General features: G+C 44.7%; 1 protein-coding gene across 1 annotated transcript in view; it reads left to right on the plus strand.

The window, feature by feature from the left end:
* LOC144141235 (dipeptidyl peptidase 1-like) overlaps positions 1-24,645 on the plus strand; it is a 44,882-nt gene that overhangs the window by 14,796 nt on the left and 5,441 nt on the right. Inside the window, exons 2-7 of the mRNA XM_077672794.1 lie at positions 3,137-3,263; positions 17,662-17,817; positions 19,405-19,569; positions 20,646-20,764; positions 21,379-21,510; positions 24,378-24,549. Of these exons, the coding sequence (XP_077528920.1) occupies positions 3,137-3,263; positions 17,662-17,817; positions 19,405-19,569; positions 20,646-20,764; positions 21,379-21,510; positions 24,378-24,549 (871 nt within the window). The remainder of the gene's footprint in view (positions 1-3,136; positions 3,264-17,661; positions 17,818-19,404; positions 19,570-20,645; positions 20,765-21,378; positions 21,511-24,377; positions 24,550-24,645) is intronic.

The raw sequence follows: 24,645 nt of genomic DNA on the forward strand, positions 1-24,645 counted from the left end.
CGATGGTTCATTGCCGTGGGGTTCTCCCTCGAGGATCACATCCTGGAACATGTGTCAATAACCCTGATGCGCCAGCAGGGCTCAGTAAAGCAGCGGTCTATTCCAGAAGCGCATCCTGGTTGTTGTTGTGGCTGTTATTGTTGCGCTTTAAACATAGCCTATACCCAATGATGGGATCGGCCAATCAACAGGGGACGTTGAAAATAAATGAAATTTTTATCGAAATACGAGACCCTTAGAAAAGATACTTTAGACCGGTTGGAAAGAGTTTACGTTCTATAATCGAAACAAAAAAAAAACTAAAAAATCATGGCAAGAGCGAATAATTGCAATCATAAATAGAATGTATTGGAATTTTAAATGAAGCGCAGGAGGGCAGAGCATACATCCCGACGGCAGAACCCTATTTCAGATGCCCTTAATGATAGTAGAGCCGGCACTGTTAGGGATACCCCCAAACTGCAAAGCGGCACGTCCAGTGTCTGACGTCTGAAACGTGAAAAACGTCAAGTCAAAAAGTAGTGTTCCACAGACTCGTTTTCGTTACAATAGCTGCACAGAGGGGTTGGCGCCAGACGAGACCTGTGTAAGTACCTATTTAACTGGGGTACTCGACAACGTAGGTCTGTAATTATCACATGTAAGTTGCGCGAAGGGCACTATTCAGGTTTACAGGAGAATTTCAGATGAATCAAATGGCCTAATGACAATAAAACTGATTCTTGCTGTTCTGGGAGTTTCAGCATCCTCCGGTACCTAGCAGCGGTTAATAATATTGTCGGCTCAACGACGTCTACAACAGGCCCAGAAAGTGCGATCTTTGGTAGAGGCTGGTCTAGCTCGTCTTCATCCTTCTCTAAACGCTTGCCTTCTTTCTCCTCTCCTTTTTGTCTCCCTCTTCATCTAAATTTTGGCATACGCCTTCCCTTTTTGTTGGGCACATACTCCTTCGCGGCATTTAGGCACATAAACTTTCGCGGGGTTGCTCATGACACAACAGTAACTCCTCTTGGTGCAATGATAGTATTCACAAAAAGAAGCGCAAATACAGCAAAGCCTGCAATAGCCTTCTATAAATTTAGGGGACACCTCCTGAGGTTACCTGATGAACACTTCAGGTTTCGCAGCCAAACAAGCTGAAAACCGGTATGTCTTATTTGATGACCTGCAAGCTTATAGTAGCTTTGTTCCCTTTTTGTTGGGCGCATGCTCCTTCGCGGCGTTTAGGCACAAAAACTTTCGCGGGGTTGCTCATGACACAACAGTAACTCCTCTTGGTGCAATGATAGAATTCACAAAAAGAAGCGAAAATACAGCAAAGCCTGCAATAGCCTTCTATAAATTTAGGGGACACCTCCTTAAGGTAACTGATGAACACTTCAGGTTTTGTAGCCAAACAAGCTGAAAACCGGTATGTCTTATTTGATGACCTGCAAGCTTTTAGTAGCTTTGTTCCCTTTTTGTTGGGCGCATGCTCCTTCGCGGCATTTAGGCACATAAACTTTCGCGGAGTTGCTCATGACACAACAGTAACTGCTCTTGGTGCAATGATAGTATTCACAAAAAGAAGCGATAAAACAGCAAAGCCTGCAATAGCCTTCTATAAATTTAGGGGACACCTCCTGAAGTGTCCTGATGTACACTTCAGGTTTCGCAGCCAAACAAGCTGAAAATCGGTACGTCTTACTTGATGGCCAGCAAGCTTATAATACCTTTGTTGAGCTATAAGAACGTCACCGTTATCGCTAATGGTTTGACTTCCACAAAAAAGAATTCTCGCTGCACTTCATACTAATTGCGTGATTTCTAGGCGAAAGCCTCGTGTTACTTATTGTTGCTCTTTTGGAACTTCTGTATCTTTCTTAGCCCTCATTTAGGTGTCTTTTTGAGCAAATTCGTCCCGTCGGCTTCTATCCTTCTACTGAGGTGGCGGTAAGTTGAGGTGTCACACGACGCGGAGCACACTGCCGCTTTTGTTTCCCATTGTTTCGGTAATTTTGGGCAGCGGGAACGCTAGGCATTGAATTCCCCGATTCCTGGGCAATCCACCAATTGGCCATGCACTCCGAACGAAAGGAAAACATCGACAACGACTTTTGTTTTAACAGTGGTGGTGCCTGACGATATTATAGTGGTAGCGCAAAGGGTTGCTACTCTGGAGACTATGTAAAATAATATCAAATCACGCGTATCTTAGAACGTACGAACTCTTTACTGAGGCAGCAGTCTTCTGTACATATAAAACAAGACCAACGCCAAAGACGACGGTTTTCCGCAGAATTGGGAACTAGGGGTGCCTGTCTTAAACCAAAATGGCCGGGTGAAATACGGACAAATCGTAATGGATGAAAACAATTCCGATGAAACTATTTTTACGCGCCAAACCACTGTTTGGCCATCGATGCACTGCACAGCTTAAAACATTTGTTGTAAAGAAATTTTTTTTGGACTGACAATTTTGAATTGGGTAGCACCCTCACTTTTTGTGTAACCAGTACAATGTTTTGCTCGCAAATTAATTATGAAATAACTGCGCTTCTTCTTTTTAATAAATTGCCTCTCCCTTTCCGCAAGGACACGTTGTGGGTAGAGTAAAAGTGTAAAGAAAATAAAAGAGCCATGATTTGATCGGCCTCGGAAGCACAAAGATGTATGACCTCCCTCCCTCCCTCATCTTTTATGAACGCTAAAAATTTATACATGTTTGTACAGAGGCTCGAGATAAAAGGATATAAATTAGGCAAAAGTGCAGTGCAATACATTCTCGCGAAAGTTTTTTTCTGCGTGATGTCTTGCGAAACCGCATGAAGAGGTTCGTCGCCGCCGTAAATTCAAACATTTCACCACCTAATTGGGGACTCCACTTTCGCCAAATCCTACACTGAGTGCTTTAGGAGCGCTTGACTGTTGTAATTCCGAAAACCCAGGCGCAGCAGTCTCTATCAAATATAATGCTCTAGAAATTTGGATATCGGCATTGACATAAACATGTGCGGCGTTTGGGGCCATGCAGTTTTTTTAAGTTTTGCTGCGCATAGGGCAGTAAATAGAAAAATATTAGTCAGACTACAATATTTTACCTCAAATACTTGCAAAGCATAACGACGATGTATTCATTTTACATTTTATTTACCAGGTCGGGATGCCACGAAGGTCAGGGTTTTTCTGGAATTTCCGAACTTGGCTACTGACGAAACTGGAAACAAGGGAACATGGACGCTCATCTACAACCAGGGCTTCGAAGTCATTATCAACTTCAGAAGGTAAGTGTCTTCTTTGCCTTCTGGTTCTCGATCTCGCTCTAGGGTTTTACGACCCATTAAACAATTTTGTTTACGTGGCGCGACGTAAAATCACAAATGCCAACAACGTGATGTTTGTTGGCTATGTGTGGAACCTCGCAACGGTCGTTTGCACGGACGGCCTAGGTGTTTGGTAAGAAATGGTTCTTTGCCTGACAAGCCGCAATTCCTCAGTGGTAAAGGGGCGTGCTGCTGAACTCAGGGCCGCGAGTTCAATCCTTGCGGCGTTGGTGGCTTTTCGGATACAGGCAAAAACAAAAAAAACGTGGGTGTCATTTCTGCACACGTGAAAGCTTCCGAAGTTGTCAAAATAACACGGAGCGCGTTATAGCGGAGGAAAGAGAGGAGGAAAACGTGTATTCAGAAAAAGGGAGAGTCCAGGGGAGAGAAAAAGGTAGGAGCGGTGGGTGGCCATCCTATTCCGGTAGGCCGCGCATGGTCGCCCCCGCCTTCGCCCGAGAGATCAGGGCTTCCTGGTCCTCGAGCTGGCAACTGCGCAACGCGCTCTCCCATCGCTCTACAGAAGGGGGATCAGGTGGTTGGGGGTTCAGTGGGCACATCCAGACAAGGTGCAGGGTCGTGTTGGGAGTGTCGCAGCGTGAGCAGTTGGGTGCATAGCAGGTGGGGGAGATGCGGTGGAGGGCGACATGCTTGTGGTATCTGTGAGTTTGAAGTCTTCGCCAGATGCGGGCGTCGGGAACGGAAAGCGAAGGGTGATAAGGGGGCTAAGTGCGTCGGGAGGCCCTGTTGTAGTACAGGATGTCGGTGTAGGTTTGTTGGAGAGGGGTCAGAGCAGGGGGACCATGGTCTAGGTTGGGGCGGCAGGCCTCATCTGGGAGGGCCCGGGTAAGCAGGTCGCGGGCCGTGGCGTGATCCACTTCGTTCCCAGGGAGGGATGTGTGGCTCGGTGTCCACACGATGCGGGTTCACGGTAGAGTGCTTTGTTGGGACAGGATGTGGAGTGCCAGGGTGGAAAGTCTGCCTTGAGCGTAGCAGCGGCAGGCAGCTTGAGAGTCCGTGAGCACCGTGACAGTTGGAGTCGTAGCGTGAGCGATGGCGAGGGCTATAGCGGCTTCTTCCGCCGTGCTCGTTGATGTTGTCTGCAGGCTGGAAGCAACGAGGTTGGTGGCGTCGGAGCGCACTACGGCAGTTACGTGTGCTCGTTGTCGTGGGTAGGGAGTGGCGTTGGTGTAAAGGGCAGTTTAATCACTGCCGTACTTTCGAAGAAGGAGGCGGGTCCGATGCTGTCGTCGTCCAATGTTGTACGTGAGGTGCATAAGGCATGGGATGGGAAGCACCCGTATGTTCGCACGTTGAGCAGTGGGTATTCGCTGGGGGTATCGGGAGTCTGCTCTACATGTGGAGGTGTGAATTTTTTTTTTGCTTAGATAAAACAGAAATCATCTGGCGGGAACATTTCTCGTTTATTGCAGAAAAGCTTACTGAACGTGCCACTTTTGGCTATTTTTGCAATTGTTAAAAAGACGGAGGGAGCAGCGGATCTGGTGGTCATCGTAAGCGTTTACTTGACTTTTCTGAAGTTATCTGGTTTTTTAATGCAAAAGCGAATATTTCTTTATGCAAAATGAGATAGATCATCGAACAATATCTATACTGCTCAAGTCAAAAGTCCAAATCGGCAAAGTCCGAAGCCAAGGTCCTCTATAACTCAGCAAAATGCCAAAGCCAACGCACGCGCTGCGAACCCAAAGGCAACACTGTGCGCTACGAATGCGATGATAGCGTAATCGGGCAGACGCCGACGTCATAAAGCGAGGGACTCAGGTACGATTCCGACCTTGGGAAGCGCTTGTTTCTTGAGGCGGCAATTCGAAACACTGGCACGGAGCCAGCTTGCTCCTCGCCACTTTCTGTTAACGATGTTCACGTGCAGACAAAAGCTAAAATAGCTCCGGTGTTTAAAAAACTAGATAAATCGCTCCGTGACCTAGATTTTTTTCCGGACACCAGTTCTTAACAGGAACAGGACAAAAGGGCACATATACGTAAAAAAGAGCACGTAATAGCAGTGGTTACTTATGAACAAAAACTTTTAGTTTCTCTAAAATTGCGTACGCCCAATAAATACGGTACTACGAACTCTGCTGCGCCCTCACCTTCTAAAGAAACCACTCTGTTTCCATCATACGCCTACTCACGCCGCACTTTTGCAATCGTCTTCAGTGGTACAATTGTATCAGAGCACATGCAGTTTCCTTTTGTTTCATATATATCCCAGTGCAACCGGTGAGCCTATATCAGTTCGAGAAATTGAATGGCCTGCTGTAGAAAAAATGGTGTTAAGCGGACGACACTGAGAGGCACTCTCAGAAGGACGATCACGTGGAACGTATAGTTGCGACTACAATAGTACCAATATAGCGCGCTTGCTAATGCCTTTTTCCTTTAATTACGTATAGCAAAAAATTGCTGTTGGCGTTTTTGCACATGTTTGTACTCCTTACACAGGCTGGCACGGTGCAAAAGAGACCACCAATACAAAACAAACTGCATGCTCGCACAAGAAGGAACCAAGGAAGTTTATATTTTTATGGCAGTATTTTTAATAACTGTGACGCACATTTCCCTGCTGCTTCCGTATATGTAACACCTGGTGATGTAATTTATGAATGCCTTTTTAAAGGCGCATATACCTGCGCAAGTTTGCCACTTTATGGGATTTCTGTACATACTCGGCTAGGGTTTCGTACATGGTATACCGTACGTTGGCCCTATTTTCTTTATAAAATGTAGAATATAGAAGTGATTACGCTAGTTGTCCCAAAGTGCCATGTCTACAGGGAAAGACATGCACAGAAAATACAAGAGAATGGCAAATGAGGGCATGGCGGCGAGAAGGGGGGAGGTGGGGGCGCCGGTGTGCCGGTGCCCGTCGTCTCAAGCGTGCCCAGAAAATGTCGTAAGCGGGTACTTCGACGCTTCGTTAGTACATGACCACAGCGTCACACAAAGCTAGCACCCTCCACCGTGGAACAGTGGCTAAGGCGTTGGGATGCTCACCATAGCGACGCGGTTTTCATTCCCGGCCAGGGTGGCCGCTTTTATGATGTAGTCGAAAAGAGCAAATGCCCGTGTGTTGCAGGTCTTCATGCCCGTAAGAACTCCCCAGATCATCAAATTTATTCGAAAACCCCCAACTACGGCGCGCCACTTCGCTTGTGTGGGTCCGACGCGTTAATCCCTAAAATAAATCTTCTTTGCTCCTACCCAGTTGATCCTCAATGTTAGCATCGTGTAAACCAGACAACCAACTGACCGTTTTTAAATTGTGAATGGCGGGGGCGTAGCTAGGTTTCTCATAATAAAAATTCTTCCAGCGCGTTGTTCGGCTCTATTTTAAATAACTCTGGCAACTTTGTTGGAGTTATCTGTGAATAGAGGGAGGAAGGAAGGAAGGAAATAAGGAAGGAAGGAACGAAGGAAGGAAGGAAGGAAGGAAGGAAGGAAGAAATTTATTTTTTCTTCCATCGGGATCAGGTATTGGCGGTGGAGGAGGCCCACAGGACCGCCGTGACCGCCAGGGGCCGCGCGGAAGCTTGAGTGTGTGTCACAGCCCCATTTTTTCTGCAAAGTTAGGAAAACTACCGTTTCTTCCTTAGCAAAGTAAATTTTCTTAGGTCGGTACTGGATGATAGTGATTACGTCCTACGTGTAAAAACTACTAACATAACTCTTGGGCTTAAAATTCACCTTTGTAACTGAATTGCAGGGTGTTGCTCAGCTTAACTTTTACGGCGCTGCATATTGTTAAAAATGTATTTAACCGCCTCTAAGGCGTGTAATATAATACTTGAAGTCTTATAAATTGGCGCAAACACTTGTGACTTGCTGCCACCTTATCTCTCAATCAAATCATTTATCTGGGAATTACCTGATAGTCGAATTTTAAATATACAAGCTAACGCAGCTACTGCTTGAGGACTCTACTCACCGTCGACTTGACCTGTCCAAACCTAGCTCTAAATTTACCGTAATTCCACCTGAAGCACGTAGTGAGCTCTTCTTGTTCACATAGAATTTTTTCTGAGCTTTTCGGACGGCGTTTTTTATTTTCTGAAGCAACACAGTCTCTTAACTTGCCCTAACAGAATTGATGTATTTCTACTTAACTTTTACCATATAGTCAGAAAAGCTGTTTTGTTACGGTTGTCGGGAACCATGCAGCTCATGACATACAGAATATTTTGAGTCGCTAAACAACGGTGACCAGAATAAACACGTAGACACAGACAAGGCGCTACTTCCAACTAAACTTTATTAGTGAAAAACCTTAGGTGACATACACAGTTCTGACGTAATGAAAATGGAAACCCAACAACGTGTGCAATCCTAAACGTGTCCATCTAAGAACTCAAGTTCTTTAAGTGATAATGCGACGGACGGTGTACTGATGCACTTGTTTCCCGCCTTGTGAATTAGGTACGCCTCCACAATCTCCCTTTCTTGCCTATCTCTGACCAATTTTAAATACGTGGCCTGTTAGAAGAGCGGAGTGCAGTTTGTACCTTGCAGAGTGCACCTTTTGCAGTGCTCAGCCATGTGACCACCAGCGTTGTTTTGCACTGCCCAACAGTGCTTGCATGCTCTGTGGTTGAAACACTTACCTGTTTGCCCAATATAACACTTCATGCAACTCATGGGAATCTCGTAGACAACTCCCATTGCATAATTCGCCGTTCTTCTTGGAAGATGATTGCGGCTTCCTTTGCGTCATCATAGGGCGAACTTTCGCCAATTTGCAGGGTGCGCTAAACACCACATTGACATCCTACGTTTTAGCAAATTTGTTGACGTTATGCAAGATCCTGTGCCAATATGGGGTAACGTGCACTTTCTTTTTTCTATTTTCTTTTGCATGTCACCTTCCTTCGGTTTTCGTTTAAATGTTTGCAGAAGTGCTTCGCAAACGCCAGACACAACAGCAGAACAGAATGCCGAAATTGCTAAGCCGGGCAATCTGTTCATTAAATGCGTCTTGTGGCTTGTGCGCGCACGACTTGTTTAAGGCTGCCTTTATGCATCTCATGGCCACACAACGTAAGATTAATTTCGAGTGAGCGCTATCATCTAGAATCAGCTGCTTGTTAGCGCGCGGCTTGTATTGCCAACACACGTGCGTGTTCTGAAAAGTCAGGCACAAATCTACAAACCGCAAACAACTATTGTTTAGCAGCTCTGAAGTAAACTTAAGTGATTTTGAAGAGATAACAAACGTTTTAATGACGCCATTTACTAGTTCAATCAAGCTGGTTCCGGCCACTTCATTAACCACAACAAGATACTCATCCACATGTCTAAATATGGTGAGGTGATCCGCATCTGCAAGTTTTGTCTGTACGCATTTATCAAAGGCACTAAAATAAATATCAGAAAGAATGGGGGCCAGTGACGAACCAATACAATTTCCATGCCCTTGAAAGTAAAACGTCTCTTCAAATTCGACAACAGTACTCTGAATGTAAAAATAATTAAGTTCTAAAAACTGTAGCTGCTAACACCGGGTTTCTGTGGAATTTGAGTACCCCGGAATCATCTATTTTGCCTCTCAAGGCACTGAATAAACCATCATAAGGAAAAATGTAATACAAGTCTACAACATCCATAGAGAAGGCATGCACTCCATTCCAGCAACCATCTTCTAGTAGTTGTACGATTTCATCAGAACTCCATTCATTGACAAGGCTGGAAACAAGTGCATCAGTACACCGTCGGTCGCATTATCACTTAAAGAACTCCAGTTCTCAGAAGGACACGTGCAGGATTGCACACGTTGTTGGTGTTCCGTTTTCATGACGTCACAACTGTGTATTTAACCTAAGATTTTTCACTAATAAAGTTTAGTTGGAAGTAGCGCCTTGTCTGTGTCTACGTGTTTCTTCTGGTTCCTGTTGTTTAGTACCTCAAATTATTGAGTATGTTCAACCAACTAGCCCTGATCAGGCTTTTGTTAGCTCGTGAAAGGCAACGCGGATTCATTATAATCGTTTGGAAACACTGAATCTTATATACTGGAATGTTTCTGCTCGCCATGAAGGAGCACGAAGTGCTTTCGTTCTGCTAGAATTACATTTTATGAACGGGGTATGAAGTAAACAGTTTTTAATATATTTCTTGTCGAAAAGAACACTGACGAGGGAAATATGCTATCACGATGCAATATATTATGAAGAACAAGACGCCAGTTTTTATCTAATTCCTGCACTATGGTAACACGTGTTGATTGTGCAGTTAAAAAAAACAAAATTCCTGTCCAACATTGGTATGTAAAGAAAATCTTTTAAGTGCGATGCACTTCTTAAGCGACCCTGAACCTGCGTCCACCGGCGATGTCCGCTTAGCATACCCACGTGGGGGATTGGCCAGGAATCTCCTCGTCTTCCTTGGCAACGGGGGGAGATGGGCGCGCGCTGCCTGGCCGCTGACATGGCACATACCCACGTGGGGGTTTGGCCAGGAATCGGGCGTGAGAAGGGCTAATGCACCCGCTTAAAGGAGTACTGACACGAAATTTCAAAGCTGAGATCCGCTCTAGCAGTCAAGTACAACGACAACACAAATAGGTGTCTGTGAATAAATGCATCTTTCTTTCTTTGTAGTTCTAGCAGTCAAGTACAACGACAACACAAATAGGTGTCTGTGAATAAATGCATCTTTCTTTCTTTGTAGTTGTGTGTGTGTGTGTGTGATCTCTCTTTCGCGAACATTACCGAACCACGCAAATTCAACTCGTGCATTCGCACTTTCACATTCTTCCCCTCGGGGAAATGCGGGGAATTTTTTTTCGCGTGAGAGTTTTGATTTGTGACACCTGCAAGTTCGACAACTGTTGACCCTTCCATTTTGTATCTTCCCCACTAAAACCGCGGCCTCTTATCTGGCAAAATAGTGCACGTCTCGGTACACGTTTTACCGGGCGCTGCCATCTCAGCGAAAAATATATGAATAGTGGGACGTTCGCTCTCTATCTCCAACTAAAACAGCTAAACAGCGGCCATGTAAAGTGGCAACAATACTGATGGTGTTAACGTAAAAACGTTTTCAGGCCGAAGGATAGTGTTTTAATGGCAAAGTTTTCCACAAATTCTCGTAACTTACTCTTACAGCGTATATGTGGCCCGCTACTAAAATGTGAGCAGGCGCTAAAAGCCACGCGCTTCTTTGTTTATATTTGAGTGGGAGTGCAGATAGTACTTCACAACTTCTTAATTCCAATGCCGGTTCAGTTGTTCACCCGTTTTATTCAGGTTTTGCTTGTAGTCTTTCAGCGTATACTCTAACAGTCGTCCGAGATGCTATGGAGGTTTGAAAAGGTGCGAAGTGTGTTTAAGTGCGGAGTGTAAAATGGTCTGGCGCAACTTTTCTAATGTACGGAGAGCAAATCCTTTTTCAATACGGCGCAAGTTACCTAGCTCCGAGCAACACGGGAGATATCTGCTCCGGGCTACACGGGAGAAATTAATCCCGATGGCCTATGGGCACAGGCGGCAAAACCCACGCAAAACTTCTGTCGCTCCAACAATCTTCTTGTCCTCTGTACCTACCTGCGCTAGGAGAAGAGCTGCGCACAGGGCCTGGCCAGGAGACAAAAGACGAGATAAAAGCAAGATAGCTCCTACGCTCTCCTATACTCTTGTTGATGTCTAGCTTGGCCCAGAGCTCTGGCGCTTACCACATGGTTGAGCGATAACAAAAGATAGAATACAAAAAAGGCATTTATCTGCTTGCCCTTATTGCTATCAGTTCTTCTTCTCTGCCTTTGTGTTGCCACCCTGTTTTTGTAATGTGACATTTACCGGTGGTATGGAAGCTCAAAGCAAGTGAAAATTTCACTGAGCTTTTCACACCACCATACACGTGCAATTAAGAAGTAAATAAAAACGGGACAATGATGATGATGATGATAATAATGGTTGGCGTTTAATGGCGAAGGCCAACGAGGGTAAAGAGCGCCAGAGAAGGGGTTATTTATTGAAGAGAAGTGATTACCACAAAAAGGTAGGTATCAAAACGTGCAAACTTTACATAGCAAAATCAACGAAACAGGATCGTGATGGCTGGTGTATAGGGCCAGATTTGATTATGCATGATAGGAAATGAGGTTTAAAATCTTAACGTCCGACAAATACTTAATCACGCGTTCCACAGAAACCATGGCATCGTCACCCAGAAAAAACGATGGGTGTAGGGGAATATGTTGTCTGTAGTGTTCTCTGAAGTGTTTGTGTCGTGTTGTGTCAAGTGCTTTGCATTGTATGAGTATGTGGACCACAGACAGGCCCTCCACACACCTGCTACACCGGGGTCCTGGAGATCCCGTGAGCAGGTGTGAGTGCGGTAAATGTTTATGGCCTATCCGTAACCTAGCTAATGTAACTGCAATTTGCCTTTTCTGTGAGTCAGTAGTGTATTGTCCCAAGTGTGGTTTTATGACGTGTAGTTTGCTGTCTTTCTGTTCGCTCGAGTCTGCTTGCCAAGTTTTACGGAGTTTCTGTCTTATGTGTGGCTTGAGGTCTTTGTAAGGTAGTGTTGTTATGTCTACTGTGTTTCGGAGTGCAGCATTGGCGGCCATTTCATCCGCCAGTTCATTGTCGCCGATGCCAGAGTGGCCTGCCACCCAACACACAGTCACCTCAAGGTTTGTGAGAATATGCCACCACAATTGATTTCAAGACAAGGTTAACTACATGGTTTTTCGAGGACTCCCCGGATGACAATGTACGGCTGACACTCAGCGAATCTGTATAGATGATGAATTTAGGAATATGATGTTCAACTATGTGACTAACAACCAGAAAAATGCCATATGCTTCTGCAGTAAAAATACTTGTTTTTACATTCATTGTTCTATATGCTTCGAAATTGGGACCATGCGCAGCACAAGACACTGCAGTGAACGTTTTCGATGCATCACTGAAAAACTGTGCTGTCCTGTATTTATCCTCGACACCCATGAAATGCTGCAAAATCCCACTTCTTGGTGTCCTGTTCTTATTGTATTTAAAGAAAGACAAGTCAGATGCAACCGGACGAAGATGCCATGGTGCTACAAGATCAGTGTGAGATGACTTGAATTTGCCTAAAAAGGAGATCTCATGAATAGTGACCTCGTCCCTTCCTCTCTGCGAGAAGGAAACAGGAAAGGATGGGCGATTTAAAAAGAGCGGTAATGTGGGTGTATCATTAAAAACCGGTTTAAAAGGATGGTTGTCCATTGATGAAATTTTAGAGGCATAGAACAAGTCAACATAAAGTCGCTGGTGTGATAAGCACAATTTGTCACACTCTGCATAAATACTCTGTACAGGGCTCGTACGGAATGTGCCACAAGAGAGGCGAAGCTCCAAGTGAAGCACTGGGTCGAGCATTTTAAGTGCTGTTTTCGTGGCTGATCCACGCACAACACTCTCATAGTGCAATCTAGACCCCACTAGGCTTGTGAAAATACGTAACAGGAGTTGCTTGTCCGTTCCATAGGACTGGTGGGACAAAATTGTAAGAATGTTGAGAGCCTTTAGACATTGTTTCAATTGTTTAATGTCAGGGATGAACGTAAGCTTTTCATCCAACACCACACCTAAGAACTTGTGTTCCTTCCTCACAGGAATCGATACGCCATTAAGGGTAATGTCTGGGTCCGGATGGATCCAACGCTTCCTGGAGAAGACAACACAGGTGATTTTTTCTGGGTTAAGTTTAAAACCGTTCTTGTCTGCCCAGCTGGAAAGTTTTTTGACACCGAGCTGGACTTGACGCTCACAGATGGACATATTGCATGATTTAAAAAAATACCTGGACGTGGTCTACATACTTTGAATAAGAAATTGCAGGTGGCAATGCCTTCCCAAGGGATTTCATTTTAACTATGAAAAGAGTGCAGCTTAGAACTCCACCTTGTGGAACGCCGTTTTCTTGCACATGAACTCTTGATAGTGCGCTGCCTACTCTCACGCGAAACGTTCTTTCAGACAAATGACAAGCAAGGGTGTGGAGCATATGGCCCAAATCACCGAATGACTTCAAGTCACTCAGGATCCCGTAACGCCAAGCGGTGTCATAGGCCTTCTCAAGGTCAAAAAACACCGTTGCGCCAAACTGTTTGTGAATGAAAGCGTCCTTGATGTATGATTCAAGGGCTACAAGTTGGTCATTTGTAGATCGCCCCGCCCTGAAGCCTGCCTGGCAGCCCTCGAGAAGACCAATGTGCTCAAAAAAGTACACAAGCCTCCTGTTTATCATCTTCTCGAGGAGCTTGCACAGGCAGCTTGTAAGGGCGATGGGCCGATAGCTGGCGGGAGAGGAAGGGTCCTTCCCTTCCTTCAGGAAAGCCACTACTATGGCCTCCCTCCAAAAGCGAGGAATATGCCCCTAAAGCCACATGTTATTGTATATATGTAGAAGTGTTTCAAGGGTTTCTGAGTGTAGATGTTGTATCATGATGTATGTGATCTTGTCAGCACCTGGAGCTGAAGGCTTACATGTTGTCAGGGCTGCTTTCAGCTCAGGAATTCAAAAAGAGAATTGTAAGAAGTGTGCTACTTGTTGCAATAACGCAGGGACTTCTTTTCCGTAGATGTTTGTGTTTCATGAAAGTGTTCGTGTAGTGTGCTGAACTGAACACGTGTTCGAAGTGTCGTGCAAGTGTGTTAGCCTGGTCGTCCAGTGTGTCCCCTGTTGTACTAACCAGGGGTAAGCTGTGTGTCTGTTGTCCTTGTAGTTTTCGTATTCGTGTCCAGACTTTGTGTGTCTGTGTAAGAGTTTATGGATGTCAAGAAGGTGCGCCAACCATGTCGCTTTGCCTCACGGCGCAGACGTTTTCCGACCGCTTTGGCCCGTTTGAACAAAATAAGGTTACCCGACGTGGGGTACCGACGGAGGATACCCCACGCCTTGTTCTGGGCCTCTCGCGCCCGCCTACAGTCCTCATTCCAGCACGGCCTCCGCTGGTTGCGCGGGGTACCAGAGGCGTGGGGAATGGACTTTCCGGTGGCGTCGAGGATGTGCGCCGTGAGCAGTTCGGTAGCTTCTTCAACGTGTAGGTGTCCTATGGATGTGTGGTGTAGTTTGGATGTCTCTGTAAATGTATTGCAGTTAGCCCTTGATTCGTTGAACCGGTCGTGGGAAGATGAACTGCATGGGCCTTTACCTATATATGTTAGTGAGGTGGGTAAGTGGTCACTGCCATACGGGTCAGTGCCTACACCCCACTCGAGAAGAGGAAAAAGAACTGCGCAGCCAACAGCCAAGTCAAGCTATGAGTGTGTGTTGTGTCCTATATTAACGTATGTGGGCTTATTTTTGTTCAAGAGGCATGATCCTGAAGATGTAAGGAATTTCTCTATCCGGCGACCTCGGGCATCCGTGAATTAAGAGCCCCAAAGAGAGTTGCGCGCATTAAGGTCGCCTGTTACGATGTATGTATGGTCGACCAGAGCACCTCTAAGTCAATGCTAGAAAGACCAAAATCAGGACAAAAGTAAATTGAGCATACTGTTATGAACCTAATAAAACATATTGTGCGTATTGCTACAGCTTCAAGGATGGTGTTTAGAGTGATAGGGTGGCATGCGAGGGATTTGCTGGCTCTTATGGCTACACCGCCCGAGGTGTGTGCACAGCCAAACCTATCCTTTCTGAATACCATATACTATTTAAGAAATTTGATTGATTTGAATTTAAATGTGTTTCTTGGACAGACATTAAACTTGGCTGATTAGCATGCAGATGCTCACACACGTCGTCAAGATTATTCAGAAGGCCTCTGCAGTTCCATTGAACAATACTTTCTCTTCCAATTATTGTGTGTTCAGAGCTACTCGAGTGTGACTATTTATGTAGGGTCTTTCAGGGCTGGATCTGAAGAGGTTTTTTACCTTCTCTACTGACCTGGACGTTGCAGCCCGTTCCTTCCATTGCGATGAAAGCCGGAAGGGCTCGACATCCATGTCGTCATCTAAAGGCAAGGGGGTGCCCAGCGGACTGGGCCCCCTTGACGTGGTACCCTTGCGGGTGTTCTTTGCTTGTGCTGCCAGTGCCGAAGGCGTGGTGAGCACCACAGATGGCACAGGCAGTGAGGCGGCGGAGGGGGTCGCTGCGACTGCCTCCGTCTCCATCTCCTCTGTGCCCTTGCGTGTGCTTTGGGTCGGTGGAGAAGAAGCAGTGGATGGAGCGGCATCCCCAACAGACGTTGTTGCCACCACAGCCGCTGCTGGGTGAGCTAGCGGTGCAGAGGCTGGTTGGGCTGCCCGGGGAAACCCTGGGGGGATATGGGGGTGGGAGCAAGTCCAACTCGTGGTACTGGGTCCCCGCCAAAACCAGACTCTGCTCCTCCCCTCGGCGAGCTGTGTTGGCGCACTTCACCAGGGGAAAAGAGGCGAACCTCTTTCGCGCCTCTGGGAAGGTGATGTTTTCTGCTACCTTTACGTTCATGATTTTTTTGTCTAGTTGAAACGTTTCACAAGCGCGAGAGTATGCTGCATGTGGACCCTGGCAATTCGGGCAGGTAAAGTTGGTTGCAGTGCAGTTGTCGGATATATGATCATGCTGGCCCCATTTGGCACATGTTGTTCTGCCACGACAGGAGTTGGTACCATGCCCGAACCGCTGGCACTTGAAACAGCGCCCAAGGTTCGGAATGTATGACCGGATAGGGCAATGAATGAGACCTGCGTTGACATGCTCGGGCAGTGTGCAGCGGTCGAAAATCAGAATAAGATGTTTGGTGGGTATTTCTTTGTTGTCTATCCTAATGACGATTCGCCTTACTGCTGTCACGCCTCGGTCTTTTAGGCCTTCGAGAAGATTGGTCTCTGTCTCGGTTAGGAGATCTGACTCAGATATCACACCCTGGGAGCTGTTGAGGCTGCGGTGTGGTGTGACTCTGATATCAAGGTCTGCCATGCGAGTTTGGCTGATGAGTGTTGTGGCTTGCTGCTGCGTGTTGACCTCAACTAAGACCTCACCGGTTTTTAGTTTTTTAGCATTTTACCTCTTGGCAAGGATGGTTTCAGGAAACTTCGATACAAAGAATACGGATTGTGAAGAAAGAGGCTTGGATTTGTCAACAGATTCATCGATCAGAAAGCGGGGGTAGTTGTCGGGTTTTGGGGAGTTGATGGCAGGAAGAGGTAGAAAGGTGCTTCGTTGCGGACCCTTTTCAGGGTCCGATCATATTTGGAGGGGGGTTTCGATTTACCATTCAGCAGAGTAAAAAGCAGGGGACGAGGGTACTTCCTTCGCTGGGGTTACTCTGATACCGAGAGAGGTCCCGGAGCTCCCTGCCTGGTAAACAGACAGGGAGGCCATCCGCCGGAGCTTGACCTGGGCTCCAACGGCCACCGTTTGAGGTTTCTACCCTTCACCTTAAAAACACATCACCACGGTAGGTCACAGCTTATGTTAGGGGGCTCGGGGTCCGCGGTATCGCCAGTAACGTCACCAAGAGTACTCAAGGTGCCACGTGCGAAGTAAACGAGACAATGGTTTCAAAAAAATTAGAGGGTGGCTGCTGGTGGACAGATTTTTAGGGACTACAACGTTGTTACGAAGGAACTGCTAACCGGAATGTGCAAAAGCAGGAACTTCTGTACTCCACAAAACTTTGCCAGCTAGTTGTGATTGCAACTCATGTCGTGAATAAATTAGGGTGATGCTGGTGCTATTGTGAAACAACAACGATGCCAATAGAATTATTGGACGACCCTACAGACATGTTCGAATCGATGTGATGCGAAGCTTCAATTGAATGCTTTTCGCAATTATTTTTTCTCAAAGTGTTTTTCGACGTGTTTGTTCGCCACTGCAATGAAGACACGCTGCTATATCAAGTCCACAAGAGGATGAAGTTGTCGTTGCCGCATGAGGAATACTTGTGCTCAAAATACTTCTAGCGTTTTATGCCATCGCACACTTAGTGAGCAGGCTGACTAAACTCCAATTTCAAACACTGTTTTAGATCGCGCTTCGGCCAACGACCGAAGCAATCGTTGTCGTCGCTGTCGATAAATAGGTCGACAGCCTGCCTTAGCGCGGTCGGTACCACTGCTGTCAGACACGGCGAATTGGTCTTGTAGGTGGCCGAAGTAGGTGGCGGAAGCGGAACATTGTCGGAAGTTCTTGCTTCGGAGAAAAAAAAACACAGTTCGCTTTGTGAGTTCGGATGACCTTGAAACTCAAAAAGCAGGAATAAAGTAGCAGTATCCAGATTAAAAATAGGGCAACGATTGCGTACTTAAAAAAAGACTACTTTTTTTTCTTCCTGCAGAAAAAATGGTGGCATAAAAATTTGCTTTGACGTTCATTCGACACGCTCTAAAAAAAGAAAACACATTTTTGCCCTCAGGTACTTCGCCTTCTCCAACTACACGAAAACGGAGAGCTTGTGCGAGAGCACAAAGGCTGGCTGGGCACACGACGTCCTGGGCCACAACTGGGCCTGCTTCGAAGGACAGAGGGACGACGCCGTCGGAAGAAAGGGACTCCAAGCCGAACCTTTGAGGTACTTCATGATCATCATCGTAATGATCTTCATAACCAGCCTATCTACGCCCACTGCAGGGCAAATGCCTCTCCCAATAATATCCGACTATCGCGGTCCTGTGCTAAGTGCGACCAGTTTATCCCCGCGAGATTCTTGATCTCATCTGCCCATCTAATTTTCTGACATCCCCTGCCACGATAACCTTCTTTAGGGATCCACTCTGTTACCATTAATAACCAACGGTTATCTCGCCTTCGCATTATATGCCCTACCCTCGTGCATTTCTTCTTAATTTCTACTAACTTGTCCTTAACAAGCGTTCGTTCCCTGATCCACTACGCTCGCTTGAGGTACTTGTACCTGCGGAGTTCAAATGTTAACTTGGTCCCCAACATGACAGGGAGAAAATAAAGCAACAGTAGCTAAATTTTACCAAACAGACCACGTTTCACTTATTTGCATGATGAATTTGCTAAGTGGAGCCGCCCTAAGGTGATGACTTTTGCTGACAAATTGGTTATGACAAGCAAATATAACTTTATGGTTGGTGTAATGATGGTCGCACCAAAGGTGCCCAACGGGGCGATGTCTTCTCTCCCCTTCATTATGGTTCACCTGTAGTTGTGTAGCTTGAATTTCTGCCCCTTCGTATGTGGGGAAGGTTAGTAGTAGCTTTGCTTTCCTTCTGACTGTCAAAGACACAGGGGGCGGAGGTCAAAGGCCCTAAGGGGCATTTGTGCTGCTTCTGGTGGCGGCCTGGTGGAAAGGGGCCGCGCCGGCGACTGAATGGGCAAACGTCTTCAAGTTCGCGTGGAGCTGCTGTGGAAAGCGGTCGCTAGCTGCCTCGCTCCCATGGTGTGTTCCGGCGCCAGAGGTCCACTCCGTTTTTCAGGCTGCGCATGTGGAGTTTTGGCAACATTTCAGCTTAGGGGCCACGTCGGGGATCGTGCCGTGATACACTCCTCCTACGCGGCGCATGTTAATTTTGATCCCACTTGATATTTTGCCTTTTTTCATCTGCAATGCTACGGTGTAAATACTTTATAAATACTAGTAAATAGATTTCTCCATAATCTACCTCCCTGCGCCTCGCCATTGGGAACTTCACACCACTACACGGTGACACCACCAAATCTCAAGAACCAACCAAACTTTCCTTTCGGGTGTGCCTACTGGAATGTAAACTCTATCTTGGGCATGATAGACATATACAGTTAATAATAAGGCATACTACGAAAATTGTTCTGAACGATTAGTTTTGAAAGGAAAGGAAATATTGTTTCCAACAAGGATTCTCAAACGTAGATATACTTCATCATCGCTTTTATTTTTGACATGATTTTGTGAGCGAATAATGCCTGCTTGCATTGCTCCAAAGATATCAAAATATGCACGTAACTTTTCTTTTGAAGAGTTTATCAACAAATCGGTGGTGTAATAATTATTACACGATTCTTTAACGAAGAATATTGTTCTTATGCCTTTATTATTTTCATAATGTGGGCATGCGTGAAGGGTATATTTTTTGTAACAACGTGTTTACGTGTGTGGACTGCACAATATTTGATTCCAAATGGAAAATTATTTCCACTTATTCAAATGCAGGAGGCCCCTCGGTGACGTTGTCGACCCTTTCAACAGCGAGGAGTTTGTGGCCCTGGTTAACAAAGCGCAAAACTCCTGGACGGCCAAGGTGCACGAGCCTTTCCGCGGCAAGAGCTTGAACGAGATGATGGCCATTCGAGGGGGTCACCGGAACAGGAAATTCAGGTATAAGATGCGAGCGTTTCCAGTAATTATATTTTGGTTTCTATATATTTCGATGTAATCACAAAACACGTTTGGTGCTAATATCTGACGCAGAATAAAACGACCGCATTTAAAAATACGTTGCCCAGTAGCTGTCCCCATGCTCTTTATAATTTGGTAGTAGCGTATGCAATCAGTACGGCGAGCATTTTCTCTCCTTTTAGGTGTTCTCTTAGTAGCTTCTTGTTTTTATATGAAATTTGTCGTTAGCGTCTACCAGCTTACTTAGATATAAATGGCCTTCTGAGTAAATAGCCTGAAAAAAGCTGTAAGTTTGCATACCTTTTAGACAAAAACTACAGCCAGACCTACGAAGCTCTGTGACCATGGTCTTTATGTAGAGCTTACAGTAAATGAACGAGGCTTAAAAAATGCTTATTTAATCCTACTTCTCACGGACACCTCCTTTATGAACATGGCCTGAACAAACCAACGCGCAGTCTTTTCCACTTCAGAAAGTTTTGTTTTGACTTGCACCTACAAAAATACTTCGAAAAATCTTTCACACTATTCTGAAATATGCGATTGTATGTGTCGTTTTCGTTTACTTTTATTTTTATCATAGGTTGTCGGCTCTCCTCACATGCACAACGTGCCTGATGCCCGAACATATAAAAAATATAGAAAATGGAATGTTACTTTACCCCGAAATTTGGCGTTTCTTCAAAAAAAATTTTGCTTTTGGTCACATTTGTTCATCTTGCAAAGCTCAAGAATGTAATAACCTTGCAGGAGAGGGCATTGTTCTACACTTTAGTTCTTCCATTTTATTGGGAAAGCGCGGCCTGGAATTCCTCCAAGGTTTGGAAAGTCCTATCGTATTGCTTGGTGTTAACATCTTTTAGATAAATCAATACAGCAAAAATTAACAGAACCTTGCACATCAAGAATATATCTAAGGAAACATTAGCACGCGCTTTGATTGGTTGCCGCAAAATACGTCGCTGTTCGTGGATCGGGCTTAAGAATGCCCAGCAAAGCCATTAGATGTAAGCAGGGCTGCTCTAACATGTTTGTTGTTATGTGCCATTTTGCAGGAACCCGCCACCTGCACCGGTGACTGAAGAGCAGAAGAAGCTGGCCAGCAGCCTGCCTGAGGAGTTCGACTGGAGGAACGTGAGCGGCGTAAACTACGTGTCTCCCATTAGGAATCAAGGTGCGCTTCAATTTAGAATTACAACTCTCGGTATGTTTCATAGCAAGTACTAAAACTGCATAAGAGGGGAACAGGACATGCGGCGCCCATAACAAAATGAATGTTTTGAACTTATCAGGTGAGTGCCATAGTTCTAGCGGTAAAGGTGGCAGAACGCTTAAATTCGACACCCAAAGATCAAGATAGTCACCTTCTAACAAATAATATGGGAAACAGTGTTTTATATAAGGAAAGCATTAGCTCTTGTTATAGAACCTTACTCGAATGCAGATGATTGCTATAGAATAAAAAATAAGAGTAAGAGCTAAATTCTCTTGTTGTTTACTCATTGGTATTGTGTGATATTATCTCAATACTCGCAAACATGTTACTTGATAACACAGAAGCGATGAGGTACCATGCAAAAAATTAGAAATCCCTCGTTGATCAAGCACCCTTATTGATATTTAGTATTTTATTTATTACTGCGAAATACACAGAACAACAAAAATCACTCGGCAATTACTGTACAGAAGGCACCACTACAATGTATTGGGCACGTCTTGTTGGAATTAGTATTTTTTATGCCTGCGAGCAGGATGAGTGAAAACGTATTTTCCTGTTATTTTCTTTAGGCGGTTGCGGCAGCTGCTACGCCTTTGCTTCCATGGCTCTCCTGGAATCACGGCTTCGCATCGCCACCAACAACAAGGTGCAACATGTCTTCTCTCCGCAAGATGTCGTCTCCTGCTCTCCATACTCTCAGGGTAGGATTGCGGAAATCATACAGAAGAGCTTAGTATCAGACGTTTGTTTCAACAGGAACGAATGTCGAATTGCTAGGGCTTGTAATTTTTAAGTTGCGATCATCCAATAAACTTTGACCAATTGCACGTTCATGCCTTTATTTTAAAACAGAACTTCGTGGTAATGTGGTAAGCATATCGCATTTATTACTGATTCTGAAAAAAAGGCTTACTCTCCACAAGAATTCCTGCATTCGACAATGCGCTCCTAATACTCTGCAAGAGATATTGGGATAAAAATTGTGCACCTATGTAGTAGCAAAATTATAGAGAGTGCTTTTTATTGAACCTCACAGTGATCAGGGAATGAAACTTGCGGCGGTATAATTACTCTTTTGAGAGGGGACACGCCACATCTTATATCCATCTTTGTTTTGGCTGCACGACATATGTGGACCTGAAGGGTAGCAGATAAAACTTTGTGCAAGTAAAAGTGTCACATAAATTTGTGTCGTCGTACTCCGTTCTATTACCTTAAGGATTTGTTAGGTTCCTCCACTATTCATATTTTTATATTGGGAGAAAGTTCTTTCTCAATAATAAAATACACATCCGATCATCCAATAAACTTTGACCAATTGCACGTTCATGCCTTTATTTTAAAACAGAACTTCGTGGTAATGTGGTAAGCATATCGCATTTATTACTGATTCTGAAAAAAAGGCTTACTCTCCACAAGAATTCCTGCATTCGACAATGCGCTCCTAATACTCTGCAAGAGATATTGGGATAAAAATTGTGCACCTATGTAGTAGCAAAATTATAGAGAGTGCTTTTTATTGAACCTCACAGTGATCAGGGAATGAAACTTGCGGCGGTATAATTACTCTTTTGAGAGGGGACACGCCACATCTTATATCCATCTTTGTTTTGGCTGCACGACATATGTGGACCTGAAGGGTAGCAGATAAAACTTTGTGCAAGTAAAAGTGTCACATAAATTTGTGTCGTCGTACTCCATTCTATTACCTTAAGGATTTGTTAGGTTCCTCTACTATTCATATTTTTATATTGGGAGAAAGTTCTTTCTCAATAATAAAATACACATCCGATCATCCAATAAACTTTGACCAATTGCACGTTCATGCCTTTATTTTAAAACAGAACTTCGTGGTAATGTGGTAAGCATATCGCATTTATTACTGATTCTGAAAAAAAGGCTTACTCTCCACAAGAATTCCTGCATTCGACAATGCGCTCCTAATACTCTGCAAGAGATATTGGGATAAAAATTGTGCACCTATGTAGTAGCAAAATTATAGAGAGTGCTTTTTATTGAACCTCACAGTGATCAGGGAATGAAACTTGCGGCGGTATAATTACTCTTTTGAGAGGGGACACGCCACATCTTATATCCATCTTTGTTTTGGCTGCACGACATATGTGGACCTGAAGGGTAGCAGATAAAACTTTGTGCAAGTAAAAGTGTCACATAAATTTGTGTCGTCGTACTCCGTTCTATTACCTTAAGGATTTGTTAGGTTCCTCCACTATTCATATTTTTATATTGGGAGAAAGTTCTTTCTCAATAATAAAATACACATCCGATCATCCAATAAACTTTGACCAATTGCACGTTCATGCCTTTATTTTAACACAGAACTTCGTGGTAATGTGGTAAGCATATCGCATTTATTACTGATTCTGAAAAAAAGGCTTACTCTCCACAAGAATTCCTGCATTCGACAATGCGCTCCTACTACTCTGCAAGAGATATTGGGATAAAAATTGTGCACCTATGTAGTAGCAAAATATTAGAGAGTGCTTTTTATTGCACCTCACAGTGAACAGGGAATGAAACTTGCGGCGGTATAATTACTCTTTTGAGAAGGGACACGCCACATCTTATATCCATCTTTGTTTTGGCTGCACGACATATGTGGACCTGAACGGTAGCAGATAAAACTTTGTGCGAGTAAAAGTGTCACATAAATTTGTGTCGTCGTACTCCGTTCTATTACCTTAACTGTTTGTTAGGTTCCTCCACTATTCATATTTTATATTGGGAGAAAGTTCTTTCTCAATAATAAAATACACACTTCTGTAATAAGGCATGAAATGCGGCAGCGGCAATTATCGCTGTGAATTTTTGTTGGCAACAAGATTCTCTATTCTGACTTTTGTTCAGCAGAATTTATCACCTAAGCTCTGCAGCCACCAGCGCACAAAAAAGAATAACCTGAAACTGCGGGTTATTGTGATCGACTATATCTGTTTCACATCAGGGTCCTTCTCTAAAGCTAGAAGTTGCCGCAAGTTTGCCATAGGTTCAGACTCTCCTAGTCAAGACTTTTATTTTCCTCCAACTTTTATGAGAATTTCTAACACTCAACCCTGAGTTCTTTAAAATACTCCAGATGCGAAATATAAAATCAGAATCCGGACCCTATGAGCAACTCTGCTTTGTTTTAATATTAGATAGAGAATATTGTGACAGCATTTACTAGGCGAACTGAACTTGTTAAACATATTATTTTTAATAGCAAAACTAGCAAATTACGCATGCCTTTTTGGTCAAAAATATATAAAGTACGTAATTCATTTTTTTTGGTGTTCCCTTTCTGACAATCTGGCCGTTGCAAGCCGCTGAGTATTACTTCATCTTACCATCAAGAGATGGCATGCTTGCCCCTATTTCCACATTGTTTGCTCCCCATTCAAGGGCACAACCACGAAACGTGTTACGAGGCACGTGTCAATAAGTAGTTTCCCAACTAGAGAATTTAAAATAAATCTAGATCAAACGTTCCTAACCATATCATCAGAGGAGCAAACACTGAGTGGCTGCTTTTTTTTGCCCTATTAAAACCACTTTCAATTACATGCAGGGTGCAGCGGAGGATTTCCCTACCTTATCGGTGGAAAGTACGCCCAGGACTACGGCGTCGTCGATGAGCATTGCAACCCATACCGGTACATGGACGGTCCCTGCACGACGACTCCGAACTGCCAAAGGCACTACGTGGCAAAGTACCGCTACTGTGGAGGATACTACGGCGCGTAAGTGACTGTTGTAGCTTATAACAAACAATTTCCTCTCACTTGACAGGATAAATAAAGTCCTCAACTGGCAGGGGTTGAACGACTTCGTCCATG

This window comes from Haemaphysalis longicornis, unplaced genomic scaffold (genome assembly GCF_048455015.1).
Source record: "Haemaphysalis longicornis isolate Haplotype H1 unplaced genomic scaffold, Haemaphysalis longicornis Haplotype H1 scaffold_6, whole genome shotgun sequence".
In the NCBI taxonomy this organism is placed as follows: domain Eukaryota; kingdom Metazoa; phylum Arthropoda; class Arachnida; order Ixodida; family Ixodidae; genus Haemaphysalis; species Haemaphysalis longicornis.